This window comes from Lethenteron reissneri, chromosome 15 (assembly GCF_015708825.2).
Source record: "Lethenteron reissneri isolate LAM-NWPU_2019-01 chromosome 15, ASM1570882v1, whole genome shotgun sequence".
In the NCBI taxonomy this organism is placed as follows: domain Eukaryota; kingdom Metazoa; phylum Chordata; class Hyperoartia; order Petromyzontiformes; family Petromyzontidae; genus Lethenteron; species Lethenteron reissneri.
Genome location: NC_083793.1, coordinates 5,692,593 through 5,710,308, shown reverse-complemented (window position 1 = coordinate 5,710,308; position 17,716 = coordinate 5,692,593). Strand labels below are relative to the sequence as shown.

Here is a 17,716-nt window from a genome sequence, read left to right as displayed (position 1 = left end):
ATCGGATATCAACGGAGTGCACTGACGATACTATTACTTGAAAAGCAGCGAGCAGCAGAGATCACGAATGATGGCACGGCGCAAGATAAGAACTAACGCATTTCTTGAGTTGAGAAAGGTCATCGGAGCTTTTAAAAAATTAACCCGTAAAAACAAAGTTTTTCACTATAAATCCTTTATATGCGTGGTGGCTAGAGTCCTCTCGTCTTCTGGCTTGAGATGGCTGCCACCTATGGGTCAGATGATTGTCTGCCAGCATTAAGCAATTGGTAATTAAATATTTTTTTTAAAAATTCCCGAAACAGTGTAAAATTTTGGAAAATTTTTTCACGAAAATTAATTGTCACGCACAACGAGTCTGTGTGGAAAATGTCAGCTCGATTGGATCACGGGAAGTGGGTTAAAAAACGACCGAAAGATTTGCACGGTCCTAAGCAAGCAAGCAAGCACGCAAGCAAGCAAGCAAGCGAACTTAATATAAAGGATTTAAAAATACACGCGCACGCTGGCCACGAATCCCCGAAGCTGCTCGAGACTGCTGCATTGCCTGCAATATTTTGAGTATTTACGATTTTTATTTTACTCGCCAAGGCCCACTGAGCTCCATAGCTCTTTTTATACACGCTTTTATTTAACTCACTTCGTCTGTTGTATCCTCAAAAAAGAAATATTGTAAATAAAATTTCACACACTTCCCAATGTGCTATCGACTGCAAACTTGGTATAGCTGTGTCATACTGATGACAATACTATATTCTATCATTAAAAATAAAATATATATTTTTTAAACGATCTTTTTAACGGCTCTAATTGTTGACGCTCAACTCACGTTGCCTGTAAATCACCACGTGATCCCTTACGTCACGGCAAGTCTCGGGGAGCCACGCCGAGGGGCGGGGGATGTGGAAGGAAGGGCGATGGGGGAAGGGGGCAGGGGTAGGGGCAGCTCGGGCAGTACATTTCATTAAAACGTGCTTTTAACAAATGTATTTTTTTATATTTTATTTCAGAAGCGACCTGGCCACAAATGATAGCTCAACAAAGTGGCTTATCACGTGGACATTTCGAGCAGCCAAATACTCTAAAATCAAAACAAAACAGTTGATTCTTCAGTTTAAACATGGCCCACAATTGTGACAATGCATTGATTCGCTTATTATTACAGATCTAACGGATACATTTTTTTCTCTCAGGTACAGTCGTTGAATAAGCAAAGCATTCAGTGCCACATTCAAGTCTCTTGTGGCACTGGTTGTGTGTTACAGTGCGAATAACTTCAAACATACATCATTCTAATGCCTAGCACAGATGCTGAGAAGAGAGGCAGAAGCGAGTGGTAGTCGACAGGTGCTTATTCATCCATTCGTTCTTTTCCATTATTTTAAAAAAGTGGGGAGCACAATTGGCATATTTTTCGTGGGGAAACCTGGGATGGCAAACCCCAATTGTGCGACATTGAAAATAAAATAAAAGGGCTTTGAGCAAAACTGCGGTACTAAGATCACGAGCAAAGCAAAAAATCTTTTGGCATATGTGAAAAATTAACACGTAGCAAAAAGGGTTATATGAACTAAATGAGGTAGAAACAATGATCAAAAGGATTTACAAGCAATTCATCACAGAATGCGAATCGTTGAGAGGAACAGACTTCAATTGTAGGAGAGTTTCTGGGCAGTTCTATATTCGTCACGAATCGTGGCTGAAGGAACATTATTCAAATCGAGCGTTAATTATATTGTTAGGTTTTTTCGGTAAAGTCACATAGGTAAAACATTAAAAAGTAAAATAAAATAAAAATCACGACATTTCGGAGGCAACACAAGCTTCCGTCTTCAGGTGGTACCATCACAGCCACGACAGCTGTATCAAGTTAATTCTCAACACATGATAAGGGGGAAGGAGTGGTGGCAGAGCGGTTAGCGCCCTGTGCTGTGAACCCCGGCGACCAGCATTCAATTTGCCGCTTCGGGTGGCAACAGTGAATGTCCCGTCGATGCTTTCCCCAACAATTCAACGGTAGCACGTGCAGTGTGCTTGGTGCACTGTCATGGACATCATCTTCTACTTGTTCTTCTTCCACGCGGTTGTCCCACTCACGTGGGGTGTTCCGCTGATCTTGCCAACCTTCTCCACGCTGCCCTGTCCTGCGCCATCTCTCTTTCCGCTCCTCGGGCCACCACGGTCCGATCGCACTACATCGCCCCCCCCCCCCCACCTCTTTTTCTGCCTTCCTCTTCTTGATCTCTTTCCTTCCACTTGCATCACTTGCACCTTCTGACCAACATAATTTTCCTGTTGTCTCTACACATGACCGAACCACATCGGCCTTTTCATGCACATCGCCCCATTTCTAAAAAGGTCTACAGTGTTTCTGCCATATTCTCAAACAAAGCACAAGATGAGGCACGGCTCAGCCTGGTTATTTCGGCAGACTTTGACCACAGTATTGTCAGACCCTGTAGATTCCAAAATAATAATCTTTATGGCACAAATTTGGGGCTTGATTTTGTTTTATTTATTGGAGAAACAGTTTGTTTCCACTCACTGCTCTCATTATCTACATGAATTCATTTCTTTAGAACTGCTATTTGTGTTTAGTTTGTTGTCCTTCCCACGCAACACTGATTTGCGCGGTTGGCTGCGTACGGTGCGAAAGAAGTTCAACACATACACGAACAGAGCAGATAGTGCCCTGTGCTATGAACCTGGAGACCAGTGTTCGATTTGCATCTACGGTTGACATCAGTGGCGATATCTCAACCAGTCCTGCTCCCGCACCCCCCATTCCACCAACGCCACGATGGTGAGATGTTAACTCCATCGCCTGGTATGAAGGAGAGCGTGGGTTCGATCCCGACCCTTGACCCCTGTATATTTGGAGTTTGCGAGTCTCTCTCCCCGTGGTCACGTGGGGTTTTTCCGGATCCTCCAGTTTTTTCTTTCATATTTAGAAACACGCGTTTAGAGTATTTAGCTGCTACAATAAATTTCCACGTGATAAGCCATTTCGTTGAGCTATCATTTGTGACCAGGTCGCTTCTAAAAAAAGCTATATAGCTCAGTGGGCCTTACCTGGTAAAATGAAAAAAATAGTTTGAATGCACACTGACCAACGTGAGATATGGGCTAAACAACCGCCCCCCCCTCCCCATGACCAACAGGGCTTGGTGAGGTCTTCCCACAGCAGCGGATTGACAAAGGGCCTGTACGTTACATTGCAATGTATGACAAAAGCGCATCTTAGGTTGCGAGGTTTTAAATGTGGTGTGAACAAAACAAGATAAATTCAATGGTTGAAGGAGAGCTCTTTCTTAGAAAGGGCAGTGCCCTGTGTAATACGAGTAAGCTGCCCGCATAACTAACGTAACGCACGTCGTAACGTCGCTGCGCGTGCGATTATAAGAGTTTGGTGAGGCTTAAGATGTAAACCTCATTTTCCCCGCGATCATCTCTTTTTTTCATTGGGTATTAAGGAATTGGCTTGTGACCCAGTGCTGAAACAAATGTCAAAAAACTCCCCCCACCGTTACTAGGGGTAGGGTAGGGGCAAGATGCCTTACGTGGGGGTTAAATGCCTTTGTTGTCCTAGTGTTGACAGAAATTACGTCATTAGCCACACTCAGGTTGAGGTGTAGATAGGTCCCCTCCTCTAGAGGCCACTGTCGCTGGTTAACGTCGCTCAACGGACAAATCGCACGTGATCACCGGAACAAAATGGCCTCTTAGCCCACCACACGATAATGTAATCATGACATTTTCACGAATCAGACGAAACTTTACATCTTTAATTTGCGTAACTTTTTATCCTATCGATTTCTCTCCCGTGTTTATGTTTTTTGGGAGTTTGTGAATGTATTCGCTCCGACTTGTGGATTGAAATAAAATTGTTATTTTGACTTAGGTCTAATCATCCTGCTTTTAATATGAATAGGACCAATATTTTATAACAGTTAGCTAATGAATGATAACCTCTGTCTTGGGTGTTGTTATTTATCTGGTATCAGATGTATGTTAGTCCGATAAGACCACCGATTATATGGGACACATTCGCACGTGATGTAATGCTTCTATCTGGGTAGTTTACACATGTAACATTGCCTCAATTTGATTTGAAGCTTTCGTGACTTTCTACCTACGTGACTTTACCGAAAGAACCAAAGAGTATTGCCTCAATTTAATTATTTTGTGACGCTGCTACGTTGACAATGGTGTGTAAATACACAAAAAAACTCAACACAATCGTCAACAACGCTGTGATTTTTAAATAAAATAATATATAATAGGAGGTAATGTTTCAGGGAATGGCCCTTCTTTGTGGACAGTAAAAGTTGGGGATGGCACGTTAGACCGTGCGCCCTGATGTGAATTATATTTTTAAAAGTGGTTTCTGATTACCCAGTTTTTATTTTGGCATATGAATGGTTACACTTTAAGTAGCTATTGGGTTATGGATAAACTCCAATAACACTGGTCAACAAAAAAAAAAACATTTTTTTCCGGCCTGGACTTTTGCAGCTGTGTTAGACTAATTTCAGGGTGCTGATTCCAAATCTGATCTCAGATTTGCTCTATCACATCATTTTTATGCTATCGGCATACCCCATTTTCATTGATTTTACCCGAAATTAACTCTGTCACTTATGATTGCAAGTTGTTGCGAGTCAGTGACTGCTTTAGTGTTAAAATATGGTGCTGTATTTTTAGGATAGTGTGTTTATAATATAATTTTATGTAGATATCCACATTTATTTAATATTTTTCTTCTGCAGTTTTTATTGAAAATGCAATATTTGATTTCTCAAAAACCTGATGTGATAGACAAAAACTTTTGGGGTGCTGATTCCAGATTTGGAATCAGCACCCCAAAATTACCTTAAACCGTTGAAATACCTTATGCCAGAAAAAGTGTGTTGACCAGTAAATTATCGTAAAATGCTAACTTAATAATGAACTTTTCTATTTTCTCGCTGTCGATCGCTCGCATCTGAACACGGGCACTGAGACCACGCAGAACACATAGAATGTAACTGCGTCGAGGAAGATAGAAATAAAAAATATATAAACTGGCGTTATGTTAGCTGTGTGTCTCTGGCTGTACAACACACGTTAAAGCTTTGTTAGTGATACAAAAAACACTTTATAATCATGTTCAGGCACTGAGTAATAGGTCCTGTAGTGACGTCACTGCACTGGCATATTAAACCGAACAGCCTTAGACGTCACTGTGATGCCACTGACGTTCCACAACGGTACACTTGATTAACTTTAATGTCCACGTTGTCATTGATGGAAGGCTTCAAACGGATGTCAGGCTGCCCAGGGTCATAATTGTCAAACTAAAAGTTTTATTTGATTTTGCTATTTATCTCAAAGCCCGTTGTACTGGTTAGCGATGAACCAAATGACCACCGCTAAGCGGAATTGGCTCAGTGTTAAAGTTGAAAATGGTCAGGAGTGAAATCAGAAAGGTAAATTTAGCAGCTGTTGTATCGAAATGTGTGGTTTATGTAACCGTTGCTCTGTATCCTGTACTTACGTATGAATATAAGACAGAGCCCTATGGTCAGTTTTAAACGTTTCTTAAAATTGGCTCTGGGCTGTGTTTGGTTTTGGCTCTTTGATGTATTTTATTATGACTTGTATGTGCCAAGAAAAATAAAGGATCAGCCTCGATGAGTTTTTTACTGGGTTTAAATAAAGGCAATCAATCAGTCAGTCTTCCGTTTCTACAAAATAATATTTCCGTATGAATTATATTCTTTCATGGCCAGTCAGCAAAAATATCATAACCTTTTCTTCCTACCCAGTGGCAGAAACAATTTTGTATTTTCAGATTGATTTCCTTTACATTGCTATTAGTTTGCGGATTCAAGACCAATGTAATAATAATAACAACAACCACCACCAATTATTTACGCAAGTAGGCTTCAGCGAGTGTCACGACTTTTCGTAGCCGACTGCATGTCTCCAAGTCCTCCTTGTTCCCCCATTCATTGGGCTCCCCCTTCCTGCCTCGCCTCTCGGTGTAAATACGAAGCACGCAACTCACCACATTTCTTTGCACAATTTTCAGGTTTTACTTCCATTTTCCCTTGATGGCCACATCTCTTCTCCGTAAGTCAACCGCAAGCAATGCGCACTGCTGTTTAAAGGCATCCTTCGTTAGGCAGATTGCTGCGATGCTGTTCATTATTGGGTTAACATTTGCAAAATCATTGCAAACCGCTCTCATCCGCCCTCTTTATTTTAATGTCTTTTTTTCAGTTCAATCATCCTTTAATAACTGCCCCAGGTATACATATCCTGCTGTGTTTTCCACTCATGTGCCTCATCCTCTTTTGCAGTTTATTTTTAAAATCTTTATTTGAACACCGTTCACAATTCGTGTCTTGCAGCACAGATACTTTCTTTTTTCCATTGCGTGTCCATTAAACGCCGAACACGGATCGGAGAATTCTAGATTTGAAGCTTTCGTGACTGCAAGGATTCATATTCTTAGGTTTTTTCGGTAAAGTCACTACCGACTTTACCGAAAAAACCTTAGAATACGGATCGGAGAATTTCACCGACGAATATGCGATCTAATGATTTAACGACGGCATGGATCGGATTGAGCCCAGTCGCGGCTCGATCGTGGCATCGTAGTGAAACGCTCCATCGTGGCCGCTGTGTGCATCCCAGGGGGGGGGGGGGGGGTTGCCGCCCGTCAGCCGTCGGAAGATCGCGCCGATCTGCCAGCGGCTTGGGCGGGGGGGTCAGCTTGCAGCGGCGGCCGTGCGAGATGGGCCCTCACGTTGGCTCGGTGTGGCCGACCGCCTGCCTGGTGCTCGTCCTTGCCCTGGGCCTGCCCACCGCCGGCAGCACGGACCAGCGACCGCCCGTGCCCCGCCTCAAGCTCTCGTACCGCGGTGAGCTTCAAACATGTGCGCCACATCTGCGTCGAAACATTGACATTGCGCGCAGGACTACCGGACTGAAAGAAAGCAATAGCGCCGTGGCTTCGGCTCTAGTTTTGATTACTCGGCGGTTTGGTCTTTTTTTTGTTGTTGCCGTCCAAATCGCACAGATTTGCCCCACATTTAGGTGTGGCCACCACAGCTAATGGAATGATTGATATGCTTCCATGTGATTCCCATTAACTTCATCGGCCACACCGGACATGGCCTCTTTGGAAAATCTGAGCAGCCCATTATATATATTAATTACGGTATTTATCCAGGTTTAATACGCAGAGGGCTGTGGGGTAAAAAAAAAAATGCAATATCGCTAGCGAGTTAATATGAGTGGCCCACATTTAACAGCGCACGCAACCTGAAGAAGACAAAGGTGCAGCTCTGCAATGTCTTGCTCGTGCCATCGTCGGAACATGCAGAGGGTTCCTTCAAAGGGTCTTTTGGCCTTCTCTTTCACGCTGGCCAAATGTTGCGGATGAGGTGCGAGTGCCCACACCTTACCCCACTGCACACGACTCGCCATCGACTCATTGGGGCCTATGCATTTTACGCTGCTGCGTGGACGTAAACACGGGGCAGATTTTTAAAAAAGATTTCCCACCGTCCTGACCACCGTGCCGGGAGGTCAGATCGAGCCGGCGACCTCTGGATGTCAAGTCCACCGTGTGAATCGCGAACACCGTGACACGCAATGCACCTCAAACGTGGATCTAACCACGGACTGGCAGCAGAGCTAAAACAAATCACTGTGGTGCAGATTAAAAAAATATTAATGCGCAGGTTATCGTCATTCTGTTGTCATAATAGAAACTTAAAAAATAATTAATGGGAGCCCAGTTGTGTCGAGGCGGTGCATAGTTTTCCCCTTATGTGGGCGAGGACTTATAAAACTATTTTACGCTCATCCAAATTGAGAAGTATGCGTGTGTCTTGTATCAATAACAGCACGGCGATGCATAGTGGCAAGACGGCGTTTTGCTGTGCCAACTTCCAAGCTGTTGAAAATATTAAAAAATAAATGTATTTGGCTAGAATCTCAGCTCGATATCGTCAGCTTTGCACATCTGCTGTTCAGTTTTGTTTACTCTTTAATCTTGAATTTTAATAATATTAACCGCACGATCCAGTAACTCTTCAGAACCGCGGATACCACGACTAATAACAACGATGGCAGTCGTTCAGGAAAGCTAAATCTCACCGAGACTCAGGACTCGTTTTTGCAAGAGGTTCCTGCGTTCGGAATGTTTTGGCCAATTTTCAATTCGAGTGTTTGGTTTCGTGTGGCAGGATAGCGGAGAACCCAGAGAAAAACCCCACACGGTTTTGCAGCCGTAACGCCCAATGCTGCAATTTCCTGGCGACCTCGCATCTCCATGCTTACACCGCCTGGCAAACACCGGTGGTCACCCATCCACGCACCAACCAGGCTCAGCCCTAACAACACGTACAGCCTTATTAAAAACAAATAGGAAAAAACATATATGTATAGTTTATAATAGGCTAGAAAACATCTACACTAGTGCAATTTAATTGGCGAAAAAGACATACGCACCGTATGTCATACATTCAAAATGTAATTAGTTGTATACGATAGGACGTTGTGATTTGATCTGGCTTAGCGGTGCAGTGGTGGGGTTACGTAGCTTGCAATCAGAAGATTGTGAGTTCAAAAGTCCTGGTCGGAGGGTTACACCACTCATCCCTTCATCAATGTGAATAGCACTTTGTTGAGAAATTGGCGGGCGTCGTGCTGTAGAAATGTCCACCATGGGGGCTATACACAGGGGATGGGTGCCACCACGTGCTCTTTTAATGACCAGGCAGAAACTAATTCTGTTTAACGACAAAAATCGGTTTCTATCGCTCGCCACGAGTGATTTGTAACAATCCTATCAGACATTGATTCTGGTGCCACACCACAGTCAATTACGTGGGAGGGGAGATGAGATGCCCTTCTCAGTAGAGAATCGCTGGGGTCTCCTGGCTCTCATGGTCGGCTTCTTCGGCAGCGGCTTTGCCCTTCTTCCCTTCGTGGTGGTGCGGCACCAGCTGCTGAAGAAGTAGCGCAGAGCATGGCTGCTGTCTCCATGGTGTCTCCGCGCTGTCTCCTCCGCTGAATTTGGTTTCGAGCGTAAATAAAAAATTCTGAACTCGGCACACAGAAAAAAGAGAGAGAGAGAGCCGATTGACTTTTCGTTAAGAACTCTTTCAGGACGACCGCCTCTCGTGGGCAGCGCTGTCTGAAACGTTGCGCGTCTTCCCCTTGGCGTGGTGCGCCCGTACGCCGGCACCAACGCGACCCCCAGAGCTGGTGGCCACCAACAGCACGGTGACCCTAAGCATGCCCGTCGACGTGTGGGACTTCCGCACTCTGCTGCTGGACGAGGACCGGGGCCGGCTCGTGGTCGGCACTCGCAACTACCTGCTGCTGCTCCAGCTGGACAACATCAACCGACAGCCCAGAAAGGTTTGTTCTCGGTGATCGTAGAACGTCGGGCGGACGTCGGGACAACGTTGGGGCAAGGTTGGTCAAACGGTTCCAATCTCATTCCAACGTCTGGCGAATGTTGAGGCAAGGATGGTCCAACGGTTCCAACCTCATTCCAACGTCTGGCGAACGTTGGGGCAAGGTTGGTCCAACGGTTCTAACCACATTCCAACGTCTGGCGAATGTTTGGGCAAGGATGGTCCAACGGTTCCAACCTCGTTCCAACGTTTGGCGAATGTTTGGGCAAGGTTGGTCCAACGGTTCCAACCTCGTTCCAACGTTGAGCCAACGTTGTGGCAAGGATGGTCCAACAGTTCCAACCTCATTCCAACGTCTGGCGAACGTTGTGGCAAGGATGGTCCAACAGTTCCAACCTCATTCCAACGTCTGGCGAACGTTGTGGCAAGGATGGTCCAACAGTTCCAACCTCATTCCAACGTCTGGCGAACGTTGGGGCAAGGTTGGTCCAACGGTTCCAACCATATTACAACGTCTGGCGAATGTTTGGGCAAGGTTGGTCCAACGGTTCCAACCTCGTTCCAACGTTGAGCCAACGTTGTGGCAAGGATGGTCCAACAGTTCCAACCTCATTCCAACGTCTGGCGAACGTTGGGGCAAGGTTGGTCCAACGGTTCCAACCACATTCCAACGTCTGGCGAATGTTTGGGCAAGGATGGTCCAACGGTTCCAACCTCGTTCCAACGTTGAGCCAACGTTGGGGCAAGGTTGGTCCAACGGTTCCAACCACATTCCAACGTCTGGCGAATGTTGTGGCAAGGATGGTCCAACGGTTCCAACCTCGTTCCAACGTTGAGCCAACGTTGGGAATGTTTGCCAGGGTCGTCCCGTTTGGTATAAACAATGAATTTTTTTCTAGGCTTCTGCCTGCCACGAAAGCCCTGCAGCCTGTAACAACCTGTTGTGCATTGAAGGTCACCACTCCAAAGCACTCTTCAGGTTCTAACCGTACCCAGCTTTTCGAGACCTGGTGAGGCTGGCCACATTCCGAGTGAAATGGTCACGGGCCAGTTTTAATGTGAACGCGTTATAATTCTGTTCAGCGGTGTTTACTTGCCAATTACATTCAGTCATATGTAACTTAGCATTTGTCGCTAACACGACACTGTGAAACACACTGTTCTCTTAAATACAGTTTGCCCGAGTCGCATTGGAATCGCGTTGCAATTAGCCGTTTGAAATCCCATACTTGTTTGGATTCTTGCAATTGTCATAGGCCATCCGATGAAGTCAGCTTCGAGTCCATCACCATTGTGCTAATGAACTTCTGTTTGCCCTTCTTTTTAAGGACTCTTCCCCGAAGGTCACTCCGCAGCAAAACACTTAGGAGCATTGTAATGGGATAGTGCAACCCATACTGTGGCATTATCTTGTTTATTTTCGCTGTCGTTCTCTGACTAATTTGGCCTTAGGGGGGATCCGTCTGCGTGCCTCCATGGGCGTGCGACCCAGTAAAGTGTCTTCCACCGTGTTGTTTCGCCTGGCAGTCCTCGTTACAGAGACTGACTGGTGAATGGGTCTTGTTTGCCAGTGAATGCCTCGGCCTGAACCCTGAGCTTGAGTCACAGTTTGGCTTGAATACTGAACCTTTTAAAAATGATTCGTGGAATTGCAATTCCTTTTCATGCATTTGTCCAATGTGTGACATTGCTGTAAGTGGTTTAGTTGACAGCTCGGGGTTTTTCTGTGCCATCAACATGCTTTGAAAATAACTATTATAATATACGGCTCTATTGTTAATCCACTGATGAATGGAGGCCTCCCAAGCTATGCCGGCTAATGGGGGTTGTTTGACCATACTTCACCACGCCGGTCAGTGCGGATTGGTGAAGGCTTTTTTTTATGTAAGTAACAAAAAAAAGAGGGCAAATATTTTCTTTTCAACTCTGCCCAATCGGAAGGTTTGTGAGTTCAACTCCAGGTCAGGGGTCGACTCAACTTTTCACCAATTTGCTGTTGGTACAATGAGTGCCACTTTGTCGGGAAGCAAGAAAGGCAGTGTTTGTCCTATGGAAAGACTAGCCCACCCCCAACCATAGGCATGTGGAATTTCCACCACTGGTTCAGAGCAGTAAACAGGAGAGGAGTGTGTCACACCACTCTAAGTTGAGCAGGAAACTACTTTGAGTTTTAGTTTGTTCTTACTTGTCAGTGTTGGCTATTCGAGGCTAAACTGCTTCTAACTTTGAAACCGCTTCAAAGAGAAAATCTAATTACGAGGGTTTATTGACAAGGAAAAAACGACACACGCACACTATATATATGTGCGTGTGTCGTGTGTGTGTGTGCGTGCGTGTGTGTGCGCAATGGAAGCCCAAGCTATGGATGACAGGTCCCAAAAAAGCGGCGTGTTTAATCTCGGCTGCGAAGACGGGCAAAACGCGGCAGCGAAAAATAAAACGAAACAAATAAATAACACCGCCACCACCAAGAGCGCTTCACGCTGCAGGGTTCGTCGCGGACACAGACCAGAGCTGAAGCCACTTGAGTCGAAGACGAGCGAGGAGCCTCAGTGTGTACACACAACCTTGGCCGTGGCGCTCGCACGGAGCGCCTGAGTGCATTGGAAACACACAAATGGAGATTTGAAGCTTTTGTGACTGCAAGGATTCATATTCTTAGGTTTTTTCGGTAAAGTCACGTAGGTAAAAATTTGTAATTAATAAAAGTAAAATAAAAATAAAATAAAAATCACGACGTTTCGGAGGCAACAACTGAAGACGGAAGCTTGTGTTGCCTCCGAAACGTCGTGATTTTTATTTTATTTTACTTTTATTAATTACAATTTTTTACCTACATGACTTTACCGAAAAAACTTTAAGAATACACAAATGGAGGTACACGTGTGCGTATGGCCTGGCTGTGTGCCCGCCTGCATGAAGTCCAACGCAACCGTCAGACGTATACTTTTTTTTTTACTTTTCACGCAATCAACATTCTCCCGGCTCTCGACGTTTCTCTGTTTCCCTGCGGACTGGAGGGAGGTTTTTAATCTTTAATTCGATTTTTCATTTTTGTTTCGTGTGACGTTAAGAACGAGCGTCAAAATGGTCCGCGTCTCTTAGCGCCTTACAACTGTCTGCGAAAGAGAAGTAGCAAAAAAAGCGAGGGCTAACCAAATACTTAACCTCTGCCCTGCAACGCAACTCTTCTATCCCCCTGTGGCCATAAAAAAAGGAAGAAAAAAAACCTCAAAAGAAAAGAAGATCCTCTGTCCTCTCCCTCTCCTCCCAAGTAAGATAAATAGCGCCACTTGAAATGATTTTTGGTTTTCATTATTTTAAAAATAAATATGTATTTATGTTTGTTGTTGCTCACTGTTAAATCGGGCAGCTGTCAGGTGGAATTAATCTCTGTGGGTTCTTTTGTGATCCAAGATGCGTTGAACAACAAACAAAAAACACTTCATGGGAACGTTAGAGGGTGACAACAGGCTGTAAGCGCACCACCATCGATGATGTCGAAGCAACGATTCTTGTCCGAAACACGCCAGAGAATTGTAACCGACGATTTGGAAAGAGCTGTTTTGCAATGTGGAAACTCTCAGAGGCAATGGAACGTCGGCAACCCGAAAGTGTTGCGAATGTGTTCTAATCATGGAGATGTTATCAATTATCCCGTAGCGAGTCTCAGCCACTGGCCATCGTTCCTGGGAGCGATGTGTCTTGCACTCGCCCGCTTACTCTTCTTGACGGTCCATACGACGTCTCGAGTCTGTGCTTTGACGATGAGAGTGGTTAATTATTTATTTTTGAATCATTCGTAATAATAAACACGTGAGTCAGCATTTAAGTAAATTATGACTTTGGTAAAGTGTTTAAAGTCTGCGTTTTTGCCACTGTTGCATTCCCGACAAATTAGCACTCATTTTATCCACCCCGGAGGGATGATGGGCTGAGTCAACCACCCAACCTCAATTCGAACTCGGAGCTTTCTGATTGTGAGCCGTTCACACCACCGCTGAGCCTTGTTGGCTCAGCGGTAGGGCTTGTAGCTGTAATAAATACATAATCAAATTAAATGTATATATATACGTAAGCAAACTCAAATTAACACTGTAATCGTAACGGTCACAGTTATTATTGAATCAATTCAGATTACATTCTATCTTAAACAAGGGCCCGAGTGTTATTGCCTCCAGTGCAATAGTTGAAAATGCTGTTTTTGCAGTCCCGTGATTTTGCCACCCAAGCCCCCCACTATTCTGTGGCTGTTGACACGTGTGAGTGGCTGCTGGTGGTGGTGGTGTGCACGGCTGTGCAAGCGCTGTGCACGCGCGCTGGTATGTGGGCACGTGCACATAGGCGCGCGCGCGTGTGCATGTGTTGAAACGGCAGTGTTTGTGTTCAGCGCACACTGGGCTTACCCAACCCGGCGACCCGAGTTCCGTTCCCCCGTCACGACGAACATTCAGAGCAGGTAATATTATAATCCGTCCCATGCCTACCCTAGGATGATTCAGCCTTAAAATCAGTAGCTCGTGCGTTGCGTAAAACGAACACCAGGGACACAAAAGTGTGGCGGTGATTATACCACATGACCCACACTTAGTCTACGCGAGACTTAATAGCCGCTCGTTAATGGTGGCTGGGTTCAACTACCACGGCAGGTTCACAGTGGCCACGTGGGAGACACTTACTGAGCGAACGCAGCTAAAGCTTCTGGATTCAGCGGTTTGCCCCTGGCCGTCTGGCCGGCTACCCGGGGGATCTTTGTCCTTGCGTCTGTGCCTTATCTCCGACAGATCTATTGGCCGCCGTCCAAGGAGAGGGTGGAGATGTGCAAGCTCACGGGGAAAGATCCTCAGGTGAGTGCCGTGTCCATCCCTTTGTCGGGGGACGGTTCCCAAAGCCTCCGAGCGTCACAACGAAGCGGGGGGTGGGGGAGAGCAGAGCAGGGCAGGGTGGAAGAATCTCGGATTTTGTTGACAGAAATAACGTGGCTTTGCCGGAGATCGGCAAGGATTACACCGATTTGTAAGTGAAATGAAAGCTTTGGGTTAAGCGCGCCGCGGCTGGGAAGGCGTTTCGATATTGGCGGAGGGGACCTCCTGAATGGACGCAACAGAGCGACTGAATAAGTCGCTCGCCAAACACAATGACAGCCGAGTCAATTGCTTTTTTGGGCAGAATTATTTCGCGCTAAAAGACAAATGGGAGCTGACATGCCCGCAAGCCGCGTTTGTTCTGCTCACGCGAAGCAGCGAGAGTGGGTCGCGCCCCCCCCCCCCCCCCCTTTGTACATTTCTCAGAGCCACTCATAGGATAGTTGTGTTCAGCAGAAAGGCTTCGTCGTTTTAAAAACAAAAAAACACGCAAATTAATTTCACCCAAATGTGTCCGGTGGAAGTTTATACGAGTGATACGCACGCACGCACGCGTGTGTGTGTGTGCATTCACAAGCGCTGTAGCGGTCAGCGCGCTTGCGCTGTGAACCCGGCGACCTGGGTTCGATACCCGCTCATGGCCAACACAAGTGACGAATATCTGAACCGGTCATGGGCCTCCCCTAGGTCGACTCAGCTTCAAAATTAGTACCTGGTGCGGTGTGTAAACATCGCCACTGGGGAGACACAGGCGACCGTGCATGGTGCTGGCCTCCCACCCCCTCGTGTGCCGTGCCGGCCTTCATAGCTGCTCGCTAACAGCACTTGCCCCAACAGTCTGTTGTAGGCTATACGGGGGTCTTTGTCACGTGCAAGGGCGTCGACCGTTTTTCAAAGCGAGATGTTAAATGTGAGCGACGAAAATTGGGAACGCCGATTGGGGCATGAATCTGAGGGGCTTATAACAATATAAATATACATCATGAAAGAGCCTCGTCTACCTCGTAAATGCATCTACGGTTTGTCAGACTATCCTTTACGTGACTCTTTCGCTGTAGCTCAACATTTTTTTCGAGTTTTTTCAAAGTGCAATGCATTTTCAAAACAATGTAACAACAGATATTTTTGTTACCTGAATGAATCGTAGATAATAGACTCGTGCACTCATGATTTTACGCGAGTCCCACGAATGTCACAAGCCGTTTACATCTAGAAACGAGTGCATTATTACCTGCGAAGTCCATCAGGGTGACAGAGTGACGTGGTGGTGTAAAGCTCGTGCCTCACAGCAAGAAGGGCCTGGGTTCGGTTCTTGGCCCAGGCACAATTTAGTGTGAAGTTTGCAAGTTCTCCCCCTATTCTGCATGGATTTCCACTGTGTTTTTTCAATTTCCTCCGAGAGCTCAAAATATACAATGCAATCGATGTTAGCGAAGAAATTAAAACGCAGGAACCTCCTGAAAATGAGTGAGGCTTTCCTGGGTAAAGAATTAAATTATTCTGACTCGTAACTTTTTTGTTCTGAATTCCTGGATTTGTCCTGATGACGATTACATGTAGTTACAAACAAAACCTCGGATATAAATGCTACATTTGGTCGTGAGAATTATTGTTCAACCAATTGGCGAGCTGAAACATTAAAACCTGGCATATGAAATGCTTGTGTGTGTGACAATTTAGTTTGTTTGGCTGCGTTGACACAACATTTGCCAGATAAATATGTGGTCTAATCCAAAAGTTAATTATGGATACTCTTTGTTTCTTTCGGTAAAGTCACGTAGGTATAAAATAAAATAAATCACGACGTTTCGGGCGCAACACAAGCGTCCGTCATCAGGTGGGAAAGCTGCTTTCAACCAATTGGTGAGCTGAAACATTAAAAGGTGGGAAACCTGCTTTCACACCTGAACCAAAGAGTATGGATTCCTGCAGTCACGAAAGCTTCAAATCAAGGTTAATTATGGATAATAAACAATGATTGTATTAATACGAGCAACCGCGGGAAAAGGAGTAGGATTAAGGATGCAATAAATGGAAAAAGAAAAAGGAACGCGAATCTGACGAGAGAAGAGAAAGATATTCTTAGGTTTTTTCGGTAAAGTCACGTAGGTGAAAAATTAAAATTAAAATTTACAAAAGTAAAATAAACATAAAATAAAATAAAAATCACGACGTTTCGGAGGCAACACAAGCTTCCGTCTTCAGGTGGAACCGTCACAGCACGATAGCTGTATCAAGTTAGAGAAATTCCAAGAAAACAGTCCTTGTATATATACTGGTTGAGGGTGGGAGGAGCCAAGGTGGGCCCTGCATATTATTTTTGTGAGGTTCGGTGCGGCTGAAGCACGCTGTTAGGAATGAGCCTTTGTTGTGTAAACTAGGTGCGGATGATGTAAAGGTGCGTGTAAATGGGACTGAGCCTTTTGTTATGTAGAGGTGATGCGGCTGAAAGAATTGGAAATAAGAGGAAAAGGATGGAAAAGGAACCAGAAAATGGTGACCAAATGGTCAGCAGGAAAAGCGAGGGTATGGTGGAAGAGGCTACATTAGGGCCTCGACGCCGCAGCGTCTGTTTTCAAAGTGGGCGGGGAGAGGGGAGAGCGGAGATGTTCAGAGCGTGGGGCGGCCACGCAAAAGTCACGTGATTTACGAGAGACTCGAGCTGATTCGAGATTCGGAGATCGATGTTTATTCGCGACGCAGCTGCTGCAAGTTCCATTGCTCGCAGCGGCTTCGAGCCTAACCGTGCCTCTCCGCCCCCCCCCGCGACCGCCGCAGGGAGAATGCGCCAACTTTGTCCGAGTGCTGCACCACTACAACAGGACGCACGTGTACGCGTGCGGCACCGGCGCCTTCTACCCGGTGTGCGCCTTCGTGCACATGGGCTCCAGGATTGAGGTGCTCCCCCCTCCTCACCTACCCACCCACCCACGTGGGCAGTCTGCCGTAGTGCAGTCGCTGTTGTTTCACCGCAGAGGGCACAAGCGCTGCATGTGTGTTGCTGCGTACGTGTTTGGTGCGCGTGGCTGCGCTACGTACGCGTGTATGTTGTGTGCCCGTACGTTGAGCTACTTTTGCGCCGTACGTAGCCAAACGTACTGATCGGAGTTGCTACAAACCTGGCGACCCGAGTTCGATTCACGCTCGCTCTCAACACCAGTGACGATTATCTGCATCGGTCATGTTTGAAAAAGAGCTTCATAGCTCATCGGATTCCTCCAATCTAAAAAGAGATTCTGATTCTAAATGAGTGCCTGGTGCCATGTGTGAACATGGTCACTCGGGAGACAAATGCGACCGAGCGTGGTGCTGGCCACCCACCCAGTCACATGCTGCGTCGGCCTTACATCAATGCTCTCTAAGTAAGAGCACTCGCCCCTGAAAAGCTGCCTGCGCTAAACAGGTTGCAACTATCGATTTAAAGCTTTCGTA

The 17,716-nt window shown here is 45.9% G+C and overlaps 2 protein-coding genes across 2 annotated transcripts in view; both read left to right on the top strand.

Moving 5' to 3' along the window:
• The first annotated feature begins 6,705 nt into the window (after positions 1 to 6,705).
• The window catches only part of LOC133342623 (semaphorin-3D-like), a 51,385-nt gene continuing 40,374 nt past the window's right edge, over positions 6,706 to 17,716 (top strand). Inside the window, exons 1-4 of the mRNA XM_061551891.1 lie at positions 6,706 to 6,908; positions 9,260 to 9,420; positions 14,204 to 14,266; positions 17,063 to 17,182. Of these exons, the coding sequence (XP_061407875.1) occupies positions 6,782 to 6,908; positions 9,260 to 9,420; positions 14,204 to 14,266; positions 17,063 to 17,182 (471 nt within the window). The 5' untranslated portion in view covers positions 6,706 to 6,781. The remainder of the gene's footprint in view (positions 6,909 to 9,259; positions 9,421 to 14,203; positions 14,267 to 17,062; positions 17,183 to 17,716) is intronic.
• Positions 8,879 to 9,026, top strand: LOC133342625 (cytochrome c oxidase subunit 7C, mitochondrial). The gene has a single exon (XM_061551893.1). The coding sequence runs from the start codon at positions 8,901 to 8,903 to the stop codon at positions 9,015 to 9,017; it is 117 nt and encodes a 38-aa protein (XP_061407877.1). The 5' UTR covers positions 8,879 to 8,900; the 3' UTR covers positions 9,018 to 9,026.